The sequence below is a fragment of the Neomonachus schauinslandi genome, chromosome 14, assembly GCF_002201575.2.
Source record: "Neomonachus schauinslandi chromosome 14, ASM220157v2, whole genome shotgun sequence".
NCBI lineage: Eukaryota > Metazoa > Chordata > Mammalia > Carnivora > Phocidae > Neomonachus > Neomonachus schauinslandi.
In genome coordinates, this window is record NC_058416.1 from 38,327,047 (window position 1) to 38,339,847 (window position 12,801).

The 12,801-nt window shown below is 35.7% G+C and overlaps 1 protein-coding gene across 8 annotated transcripts in view; it reads left to right on the forward strand.

The window, feature by feature from the left end:
- The window catches only part of NOL4 (nucleolar protein 4), a 414,205-nt gene that overhangs the window by 306,495 nt on the left and 94,909 nt on the right, over positions 1–12,801 (forward strand). For 7 of the 8 annotated variants that reach the window (XM_044920884.1, XM_044920883.1, XM_044920885.1 and 4 more), the window contains one exon: positions 9,238–9,351. The exons of the other annotated variant lie outside the window; for it this stretch is intronic. In XM_044920884.1, the coding sequence (XP_044776819.1) occupies positions 9,238–9,351 (114 nt within the window). The remainder of the gene's footprint in view (positions 1–9,237; positions 9,352–12,801) is intronic. 8 annotated transcript variants of the gene reach the window in all.

Here is a 12,801-nt window from a genome sequence, read left to right on the forward strand (position 1 = left end):
ACAACTTTGTGTGATGTTTCTGAATCTCCACTTTTCTAAAGGAGTGGGCTATTGGGGTATTGTATGTGATAATGCATATGAAATATTTAGCGTATGATCTGGCCTCTTTCTACCCTTTCTTCTAATACGCTCAGTTATTTCATTTACCACCTAAAGCCATCACATGGGACTTCTGGTACTGTTCTCAGTGTGTGCTCTTGTGGTCCACGGATTGCTCCTGACTCAGGGATCATGGGTATTGTTTATTAAATATATTAAGGTTGAAGGGTAACTAGAGTGTAAAGAATATAGCCAACATAGTTGTCAGAGTTACTTATCACTGGATCTTTTAGTTTTAGCAAAACATTGACTTAAGCCTCATGGAATACCCCTCCCACCCACCCACTTTCCCTCTACAAATACATAAATACTGAGTAGAATATAACAACTTTTTAAATACCTAGCCAAGAGCAAAAGAAAGAAAAGGAAATTTTCAGGCTATGAACTTGATAGGAAACTCATAGCCAGAGTTATAAGCCCTTAATTTGATAGGGTAACAGACTAGCAAGGTAGAAAAACTGAATGTAGGCCAAAACAGGTCAGGGTTGCCATCTAAATGCACACTTAAATTCAAGAGATGTGGATTTTGTAACCGGAGAGGAACACGAACTGCAAACTGTATAAATAGCTGGGCCTCGGGAAGAGTTACTGCCCTGTGAAAGGAGAATTAGAAACATCCAGTTACAACTTTGAGAAATAAAACGGCAGGCATTATAAGCATTAAAATTAAAACCTTCCTGGATGGGTTAAATAGCAGATAAGATTCAGCCAAAGAGAAAAATCAATAATCTGGAACATTGGACTACGGAAATTACTTCTAGAAAGAAAAAGAGAAATAGGAAAAAAGAAGTGAAGATGGAAAATAGAATGATAAAGATAGATCTAAAAGGCATTCCAGAAGAGAAATTAGAGTAAGGACAACATTCAAACAGATGCAAAGGGAGAGTTTTTTAGAATTGAGTAGACCACTGAATCCTAAGAATGGAGAAATAGACCAGTGCTGAGCAGTGTAAATAAAAACAAATCTGTATCTGTGTACATCATAGCGAAACCACAGCAGACCCAAGAAATTCTTAAATGTCGCTATGAAGAAACGAGGCTATCTTAAAACAGAAAACTGAATGAACACACCTCTTTCCTCAAAATAGATACCAGAAGACTGTCTACAAAGGACTAAAGGAGAAATAGTCTTTTTTTTTTTTTTTTTTTTTTTTTTTTAGAGAAACTACTTTTAATTAACAAATCAATGCCCAGCTAACCTCTACTTCCAGAGTAAGACAGTGACCAATGTTACCACTCACAGGCTGGCTGTGGAAGAGCTGAAACATCCTCCAAGCAGAGGGAAGCTGAGCCCTGAGGGAAACAATGGGAAATTAGCAGCATTGCTGAGAAAATCTGAAGAAAAACGCCCTGATTTCACAGTCCGTGGATCTTGGTTCTTAGACCTGCTTTACCAGTCGTTACTCATAGACCCTGTATCCCTGAGCTTCAGTTTCCTCCTGGGAAAAATGGAAACAAATAGCATTTGTTTCGTACATGTCACTTGAAATAACAAATGTAAAAAGTCCTACCTAGCCTAGTACCCAGTATCTGAGGAACATGATAAAATGCAATCTAATTTGGAATTGCATTCCATGGCTCCCTTTATTGGAAAACCCTCACTGTCTCAATCTCTGGAACTAGTTGGAGGACTAAATCAAATATGTCTTTATCTATTTAGTCCTCACTTCTCGCTAAAAGCAGCCTTAAATCTCTCTCTCTTCTGTGTGCAAATTGTACTTTGTGGTACTCTTATGTAGTTTTATCCTGTCTTCTATTGCTGTTATTTATATATGGGCCTTAGCTCCCTTACAGGAAGTTCTGTTCCTCAAGTACTATGCTGCTTACCTTGTTCATGTCCCTATCACCTACAGTGTTTTATATAGAGTGCGATTAATTGCTCATGAAAGCAGCTCAATATATGTTCAATTCAACTGAATTGACGTTGTCGAATGAAAGACGAATGAATGAATGGACATTTACTAATGTGTTACTTTGTGGTAGAAATTAGCTGGGAAATAAGCTAATTTTTATTGTGTGCTCTGTGTTTCACAGTATTCAGCATTTGGCGTTTCAATTTTAAAAGTGACTGCTAACTGAAAATCTAATAGGGAAAAAAAAATCTCCCTAAAGAGAAAAGTTACATTGCATTTAATTTTAACTCTTGTTAACTCTTTAAATACTGTTTTTAAACTATTTTCATCTATTTGGCAGTTTGTGTGAATAGGTAGTGATATTAACTGAATGGGTAGAATTTGTGTACCGTATTGGTTTTCACAAATAAGCTATTGGGGCAAAGAGACCATGACTGACAATAATCATAAGCATATCTAGTCACTTATTTTCAAGATTAAAAGATGTTTCCTAGTGGAGATTTAAATAAGTAGTCACTTTGTTAAAAATGATAATATGTCATTTCAGTTGATAATTTAGTTTTTCTTGTCTTGATCAAAGATATTTTCAGATGGGATTAGCCAAACTGGGCTTCTGAGTATTAAATACAAGACATTAAGTCCTCATGTATTTGTGAGAGATCATTATTAAAGGCCAATAATGCTCTAAAATTAAGGCCAAAGTGCATACCATTAACTCATAATTATTATCAAAGCTTGGATGAAGGTTAATTAGCATTTTTGTTGAAAACACTTTTTCAATCTCCTTTCAAATAGGCCCGGAGAATTTTCTCAAGAAACTGGGAAGTTCAAGGATTCACACATAGCTGGATCCATGGGGTCAGATGTCAGGGCTTCTCTGCTCTCCTATTTCTTAACTATATGCTTCTCTTGTGTGTTAGTTAGCTTACTTCTCAGACAGGTCCTTGCTACCTGTTATAAAGTGCTGCCATCAGCAGCTCTCAGCCTCTCTTCTTAAAACATAGAGTCCAAGAACTGTCTTTCAGCTCCAGATCCCCCTTCCCATGAAAGGACTTTGCTCCTATTTGGATCATATATCCATCCTTAGATCAGCCACTGAGAACAAAGGGATGAGCTCTCATGATTGTCCACACCGACACCTAGGTCATGGCGAGGGTCAGGTCACTGAGAATCTTTGTCATTTTTTCTACCAAAACCATATAGGATGAGGGAAGAACAACTAAACTATGATTTTAGTCCATATCCACAAACCTTATCTGAAACCTTGGATCATATGTGGTCCAGAATTCAGAACTTTTCAAATTTGGGGCGTGTGACACAGTATGTATTCTACTTATTGCATAGCACTCACAACAGGGTCTGGGAAAGCCTCTCACAGACAAATATATAAGTATTTCTGCCATAAAAGATATGGATATTCACAGAAAGTAGGAAAAAGAAAGATTATAGGTATTCTTGTGTCAATTTTTTCTGCCAAATTTCCCCAAATTTATTAAAAAAACTTTCAGTTTAACAACATGAACATTACAGATTTGTGATAAAAGATTGTGAGTCTATAATTAACATACTTTATTGCATGTATATTACACCCTACATGCTAGGCATATATTAGCTTGTAAACTATGATAGCATAGAGAGTATTGATACTGTTTATATATTTGAACTTGACACAGTTGCCGACATATAGAACGTGCTCATTAAATACATTTGTTGAATAGATAAGTGAAGATATCAGTGACTTTATGTACATTACCTCATCATGGAATTGTAACAATTATCTCATGAGATGGAGACTATATTGCCTCTTCAGAACTTACTGAATGAACCTTAGTTTTGCCATTTGTAAAAATAGAAATAATGATACCTGGCAGGATGAGTGAGGCTCGGGGAGAGTGTATAGCAAAAGTGGACAGACTGATTACAAGTAGCTGATCTCATAATAATATCCTAATAGTCTAACAGTTCATTGCTAGACTATTACTTTATTCCACTGATGTATACAAATGAAGCTACTTGGTTAGTAGAAAGGATCCCATAAGGGCTACAATTTACTACACAGCCTATAACAATTATCCCTTTAGGTATAGATATACCATTTGGGGGAGATAGAATATGCATTTCATCTAAGCTGCAGAATTTTAAAATTATGTATTTTATGAAGTAACAAGATTAGGAAAAATAACCTTAGTGTAGGGCTCTATCTAAACTGACTACTGGATCATTTGCTCTGGTTATTTTGAAAGAGCTCATTCTATATAGAATCTTGGGTGGATGTGCTGTTGCTCCCAATCTGACCTCATTTAATACTTGATCTGGTAATGCTCACACCCTCGATTCTAGCAAGCCTTGCCACTAATAAGTACTATTAACCCATGAATAGAGTCTTACAGTCATGATTTCTTGTTACTTTTTTAAAATTGTAAAACAAAACAAAACTGGAGCATCCTAAATGTATGGCAGAAGTTCAGAGGACTCTAACATTGTTTAGTTTATATTTTCTGACCAAAAAATGGAATAGTTTGTTGATGTGGTGGTTTTACATGTATATATAAGGAAAGGCACCTTTATGTTGTGCCAACAGCAATCACATCTTAAGTCCCCAATTAAAATGTGACTTTTTCAACTCCAAAAGTTCCATGCGACAGTTTAGCCATCTGTTAATGAAATGACCACCACTGATTTGGTCATAGATAATTATTACAATAAGAACAGTGCTAGGGAAAGATCAACTCATCCCAGTTGAGGATGACAGTTAATTACGAAGAGGTAATTAGTGAAGGTGATTCGCACTGTCTCATCTCCAGGGTAAGAAATAAGTAACAAATCTCACTCTAGGTATAGATCATGTAGTGTGTATGATTATATACATCTTTGAATCATTATTTTTAAATCTTATAAGATATATACCAAATAGTGTATTTACTGAGCTAAATTCAACCAGAAGTGTTGTTTTTCATAAATTATCTATTGAATTCTATGTATTTGAGGTTTTTTTGGTCAAAATATTCTCAGATTATTACATGGAGGCTTTTGTGTTCTCTGGCCACTCTTAGTGATGTAAGAGGGAATTTTCAGCATTTGTCCCTCGTGGAATCCATGATGAGAGCCCTTAATACACTTTGCTAATTACCTGCTGGGAAGACCCTAGTGCAGCAATATTAGAATAAGCTCTGTGCTATCAAATGTGGTGAAGGAAAGGAGAGTTCTGATGAAGATGGTTCTCAAAACTCACACTAAATAGTTTTAAATTCCTCTATGATAACATTGCTTTGATAAGGAGCAAAATTGTTTAATTTCCTTCTCATTATCTTGGCTGAAGTACTCCTGAGCTGTGAAATAGATAAAAGCCAAATTATGGAGGAACAATAAACAAAAGACTTTCATTTTTAGTATCTTAGAGCCAGGCACAGTATAACGGACCTCTGTGTGTAGTGAAGAGCTTTGGCATTCATTATTGGCTCCTCAGTATTAGAACCAAGGGGATTTTTAACAGATTGCCTCACAGGAAAGCAAGAACTCTGCCTGGCTCCTCGTTCTCATTTTGGGCATGAGACTAAGCTTTTCTTATGTTTCATATACAGTCATTTCTTGGCACTCCTGGTTTCTCCAACATGAAATTCTTATGAATTTATATTGCATCCATTTAGAACATATGAAGAACTGAGCTAAGTTACATTTATTTTTGTGCTATTAATGAAGAAAGCTTCTAAAGAATCAATAGCAAAATATATTAGGAGATTCTCAGTCCCTTTAAGAGGAGGCTTTTGGTGGGATCCTAATATATTCTTTGCTTAAATGCAAAATAGGGTTAGCTATAAATGGATTCCTCTGTAGGAGTGTGTAGTATTTAAGGTCTCTGGCTTTGTTTAAGCTTACTGAGACTTTAGTTGTGAACTGAGAATAATTCTTTACTAGGAATTATTCCCAATTTATCATCAGTCTTAGATATAAATCCAGGTGTTTCCACGTACATAGCTGTGTGATCTTGGGCAAGTTATATAATCTCTCAGAACTTCAATTTATTTTTCATCTAAAATATGAATATTAGAAGTACTTTTCTCAAGGGTTATTTGGAAAACGAAATTAGATAATGAATCTAAGCTGCTTGTTTTAATGCCTGGCCATCTTAACACTCAGAATGAGTTAGGTATTATTAATATTTATCTAAAAATTAAATTAGGATGGTACCCATTTTCTACTTAGAAGTACATATTTCATTATATACTTAAGATATAGTAAGTTCTTTGAAAAATACCTATTTCTTAAACTCTAACATAGACTTATTCATTCTGCCTTTCTTTCCAATCAGCATGTCTGAATTGTAATACATACTTGTAAAGGGTTAGCTTTGGTCTGCTTATTGTTTATTTGAGCGTAACAGGGTGTGTGTGTAAGGATTTTTTCTATAATATTTTATATTAATGATAAATTAGGTAAAAGTACTAAGTATAGAACAGAATTTAGAGAGTAGAAGGGTTGAGAATTGGGAGACATGAAATCTGGGTTCTATATCTAGTCAAATCACTTAACTTCTCTGGGTTTCAGTTTCTTCAAACTTTAGTGAAGAAACTTGTACTGAATGATTTCTGTGGCTGTTTACAGTTTTCAAGTTATAATTCTAGCATAAACTCAGAACAACTCTATTTTCAAAATTATACTATTTAACTACTGGCAATGTCTATCACATATCTTTGCTTCTACTTATTTTTTTCCCACTTAATAGAAAAGAGTACGTGATTGCTTTATCTTAAGTTGATTTTTTTCCCCAAAATATTGAAACATTAGGCTATCCAGTGACCTTAAAAGTGATCTAGCCCTCCTCAGCCAGGGCATTATTCTAGTTTCTGAGAAGACCAGTTTCCTATATCTGGAAAAGACTCAACTCTCCCTATCATTTTCTTTGAAAAAGAAATCATATAAATTATCATGCCTAACAACTTTTACTGTTCTAGTGAAAGTTATTTCCCATTTTGTTTTTAAAAAATTTTTTTTAATTGAAATAAAATGCTAATTTTAATTACAGGGATATTTTACCTTTTATTCTCCTGTTCAACAGACTTTTATGCATTTAAGGAGGTGTGTGTTTATTACTTTAATTGAATCAGCTTAATAAAGTTCTATAGCTTTATATATTCCTAATTTTGAATGGAAATACCTGATGGAGAAAAATAAAGATAATGAAGAGCAGGAATACATCTCTCTGAATTTCATGTGACTATCAATAATTGGATCAAGAAAAGAGAGGCTGCTGATGTTTTATTTAGATTGTGTTAATTCAGTCCCCAGAACCAGATGAAAGGTCTAATAATATAGTTTATAATGATGTGAACTGTCACTTCTATTTGAATAATGTTAGCTACAATCAAATAATTTTTTCTTTTTTCATCATGGAATGTTCTTATTCTCATTTTTTCTATAATACCTTTGCCTCCAAACATAATTCAATTGGGAAAAACAGCACTGTGTACCTAATTCCCATGTGGTTTAGATTATAATTTTGAGCTGAGCTGTGGCCAAAGCTTTGCCCTTTCACGAGACACTGATTTTGTGGCTTAATATATTTTTGGTTCTGAGCTAGATTATCTTATCCATACTCAGGGAAGTACAGAACGAAATGAAGAAACCATATGAATTTTGAAATTATATTTACATCTTTATGGCCATTTACTTTTTTTAAATTTTCAATTATTTATCTGATTTGATCCTCCTCTCTGTTCCCAGCACACACTCCTGGCTTTCTAATTTCCTTCTCAAAATGATGCCACTGCATTTACCTGCCACTTCAGGGGCCTCTCTCTTTTCTTTCTTTTGCAAAAATAGCATTTCCAGTATCTTAATGCTTTATTTTCAAGGTTGTCTAGGCATCCTTCCAGGCATCTCGTGGGGTTAGCAGTGGAGACAGTACCCTGTACCTTTCCTACCTTTTGTCTACAGAGATTACTTTAGAGGTGGAAGCATGAGGAGATCGGCTGAGGCAGCTACAGAAATTGTTTCCTAGTTCAAGCAAGGTCAGAGCCTGGTCTTGTTATACAATATACAAATTCCACTGAGGAGTACTGTGAAAGCCCTCATGGTCTGAATTTAGCTGTTCTTCAGTACTGAGATATAAACCCTATGGTTCAATTTGCTAAAGCACATTTTACATGCTAGAGTCAGCAAAAGTGAATCAAGTACCATAAAGGCATGCTCCTATTCACTTAAAAAAATTAGAAGGTCTCTATTACGTTAGAGGCTTCTAATAAATGGCATCCATACATATTTGAGATTCAGGCTTTGAAAACTCTAAGGTGGCATGTTACTATATAGGCTAGCTCCCCAAAGGACATTTTTTATTTTGTAATTTCATATTTTGCTATCTTATCTGGCTTAATTGTCATGTTATTTCTTATCTATCATTTGCTTATCTTCATTAAAAACCTGTTCAATATCATTAAGCACTTCATCTTTCAGTTAGATGATTTCGCATGTAATTATGGGAAAAGAAAATGGAAAACTTTTCTGATTATCACAAATGATATGGAGAATTGCAAACAATTTGAAGTTAATTATGAGCTTAGTTGGGTGGGTTAATTAATTTCAACGTGGGCTACATAGAAGACGGATTTCCAACGTGTATCCATTAAGTTAATAATATTAACTCCTATTTTATAAATAAAACATGTAGGTACACATACAGCTCATATCAAAACATCAAACTTTTATTATATTGAAATCGTTCCAGGACTGACGTTTTAGTTTGTATTTAAACAAAGTATTTTTAGTGCTCGCTTCAGCAGCACATATACTAAAAAAAGTATTTTTAGAGGATTTGAATCATACCAATTGTGTCCCAACTTTGACTGCAAATATTCATATTTCATATTAAAATAGTTCAACATGGTCTGAGTGTCTGTCAGTTTTTCCAACTATGTTTCAGCCTCGTCACTTGATTTTGTTTTGTTGTGCATTGTCATATGTTACGAGAGAATTAAAGCACTTCTTTTATTTACAAAACCCAGTCAGCATTTTGTCACTGCCTATTCAAACTCCAGCTTAATGGCCCAGACTGACTATTTGTGACAATGGAGCTATGGGAATGAGTGATGGATCTGTGTAGCAGCGATAGCTTTAACCTCTAACTAGCTTTCATTTCTCATCTTTGCAATTTCCATTTCCTCTTTTTATTGAAATAAGTTCAGTTGAAATAAATGGATGCTCCTGCACAGCCTGTGAGCTCTTCTGAGAATAACATTGGTCTGTTAATAATTTTTCATGTTTCTCTCTCTCTCTTTTTTTTTTTTTTTAGTCTCGACCTATTCCTTCCCACCTTACTTCAGCAGTTGCAGAGAGTATCTTGGCCTCAGCCTGTGAGAGTGAAAGCAGGAATGCCGCCAAGAGGATGCGTCTGGATAGACAACAGGTACTGAGGAGCCTTGGGGGCTGGTGTGCACCCGCGATGGCAGACAAATACAGTTCATTTAGTTCAATTTATGCAGAAGGCGAAAGACTCTTGAATGGATTTTGAAGTACACCAAGATACAGTTTTTGTGTCTTTCTGATATGAATTTGAACTTGAAAATGCATGTTCATGAGATCAGTAGGCATCCGTCAAATTTTCCGTAGTGAAAAATGGCCAACTGTAAAGTTAATGAGCCAGAATTCTGTTTAGTATCCAATTCGCGGGCTAATGGCTTATTTAAATAAGTGGTTCTAACTGATCATTGACAATAGTTTTGTAAATTTACCTAATTGTTTATGATAGTGACATGATTGTGTTCATTCTGAATGAAAGCAAACCTCTCTTTAATGGCCTCTGGTCTGCTGCTAAATGTCTGTGGATTATTCTGGAAATGGTGAAAAAGCACAGATTTTGCAAGCCTAGAAAGCTGTAAAATGGGGATATAAAACAATGAAAATGTACGTCCTGGGCTTGCTTCCTCATTAATGAACCATTTACTATATACCCATTAAGAATCATCTTTCTCTGTCTCTTTTTTAAGGATGTACCCCCATGTGGTGTGGACGTGTGCATTTTTTGTGCCTTGTGTGCTTATGTTTCATTCAGTTTTCCCTTGGTTTATCTGCATCCATCTGTTGCCCCTTCTCAGGTCTGGAATGCCTTTCTCTGTCTTCTTTTTCTCTCTGGCCTTCTTAATTATCCATAATAAATTACTAAATTGTAATATATAACATTAACTGCTACACATAAAAGTATGCTGTATTCTGACTTCTAAGTTACTTTTACAACAAGTGATCTGGTGCTTCATATCTTTAACTAAGTTTGGAACGAGAGGACTAAATTGTTAGTCTAATTTTGTTTTTCCTGTCAGCCAATGAGCTTCTAAGAAAAATAGAAAAAAAGTTTTTCTCTTCCAGGACTAAAATATGTAAAAATGTTTCAGAATGACATTATTTAAAATTTTATGTGTTTATTATCAATATGGCATGTGCTAATAATTCTAAACAGTGCAAAGATGAAGCTTTCAATTTTTTTTTTAAAGATTTTATTTATTTATTAGAGAGAGTGAGAGAAAGAGCACCAGAGGGGGGAGCGGGAGAGGGAGAAGCAGACTCCCTGCTGAGCAGGGAGCCCGATGCGGGACTCGATCCCAGGACTCCAGGATCATGACCTGAGCTGAAGGCAGAAGCTTAACCAACTGAGCCACCCAGGCGCCTGAGCCTTCAATTTTTTTAAATGTATTCACCTCAGATAAAATATATATTTTGAGTTTGTTAATCATTCTTGGCCAACAGTATTTATTCACATATGCATGCCCTCAGTGAGACTTTTATCATTATCATAAGTCTAGAATTTATCTTCCTTGAAATAAGTCAGAGCTCTATATACAATACCACGTAGCAGAGTGATCACGATGGCACATTCGGAGTTAAAGACGTCTGGTTTTGATTCTCAGCCCTACCTTTACTAGTCGTGTGCCATTCAGAAAGCTGTTCCATTCTCTGTGCCTTAGTTTCTTTATGGGCAAGCTAACAGTAACAGTTCTCATCCTATAGGGTTGTTGTGAGAATGACAGATTTATGTTAAGTACTTAGCCTGGCATGTAGTAAGCATCAGTAAGTTCAGCCTAGAAAAGAAGATTTTAACTGATATTCTCTCAGTGCCTTGGCATCAGTAAAACTAGAAAGAAGCACTAATAGGACTCTCTTAGATACAGGAGTTTTGAAGTCAGACTAAGTCTATTTGAGACAAGATCATAATTCTAGAAACAGGAATGGTAGAATTCTGGGATTGAATGGGCTCTTCTGGGTGTTGTCTTGCCGTATATCCCACCTAGTCTACACTCTAGAATGGTATCAGTCATATATACAGTTATTATGAAAATTGAAGGACTGATTCACATTATGGACTACCTATGATATCACTCTACAGTATCCCCAAAAGCTGGGCATCCACCAGTATTTGGTCCAACTTCTTAAACCACTGTTGGCCTAATCTATAACATGGAGGGTACAAATATTAAGTTCATAGATTTATTTTGAGGATTTCACAAGGCAAGGCATATGAAAGCATAGTTCATTTGATTAGTTTATGTATTGTCAGAGCTCTACTGTGGTCACCATTTGCTTGAATACCTAAAGTGGTAGGAAAATCCCACCTCTAGGGCTGAAGATCTACTATTTACTAACACATATGTCCTGTTATCAGAGAGCTATAATCATTTTGACAGTCCTTAAATTGAGATCAAATTTGTTTTCTAGAGCTTCCACCCACTGAAGAAAAGCTGCTAGCAATCATGAGGAGAGTGACTTCTTACTATTCCCTACTTCCCAGGGAGTAGGGACTGGAATGGGTGAGGACCAACTAGCTGTTTCCTTTTTCTGTCCTCCTATGTAGTGGTCATTTATGACAAGGCTTCATCACCTGAGAATAGGGGATGTCCAATATCTCTCCCACCTAGTAGTGTTCTTTCCAGGCTTTAAAAGTGTTCAGTGAGTTTGGGATGTATGGGGGATATGGAAGAAATGATTTAATAAATACATTCAGTAATTTATTGGAAACCTAATAGGCACTTTTTAGATTTTTTTTTTTTTTTTTGCCATTTAGTAATTTCGACAACCCCATGAGAAGCAGGTATTATTATTCTCATGTCCCTATAAGGAACCCAAGGTTCAGAGAAGAGGGATTATTTGTACAGGGTCAGCTACATCAGACTCAAATCAGCTCAGATCAGACTTTGAGTTTACATTATGTGAGGCTGACACTTGAGATCTCTATACAATCCTATACCTCTCACTGATAAATTCACTGAGGAAAAACCAGTGTCCTGGAAGAAACTCTTAGGACACATATCATTTGTGCCTCTGCTCATATTGTTGTTGTTGTTGTTTTTTTTTAAGATTTTAAGATCAGTAGGCATCCGTCAAATTTTCCATGGTGAAAAATAGCCACAGCAAGAAAGGGAACACAAGCAGGGGGAGCGGCAGAGGGAGAGGGAGAAGCAGACTCCCTGCTAAGCGGGGAGCCTGATGCAGGGCTCGATCCTAGGGTCCTGGGATCACGATCTGAGCGGAAGGCAGATGCTTAACGATGGAGCCACCCAGACGCCCCTACTCACAATGTTTTTGATAGTGCACTTTTCTGTTGGTAAACTATTTTAATCACAAAGATATTTGCACTCTTTTGTAACTAGCAAACCAGCCTTCCCCAGTAAGCAAGTTATTCCAAGCAGAACATTTTTGTCTCAATATCAGCTTGAAAAAGTGCCTCACTTCATCTGGGAAATGAGTTATGCATTGCAAATGCTGGTTTAGTGTTTATTTAGTATTTTAAAATAAATAATACATATTACACATAGATATTTAAAAAATCTAAGTTATTTCTGTTTAACATGAATTCTGTAGATTTCAT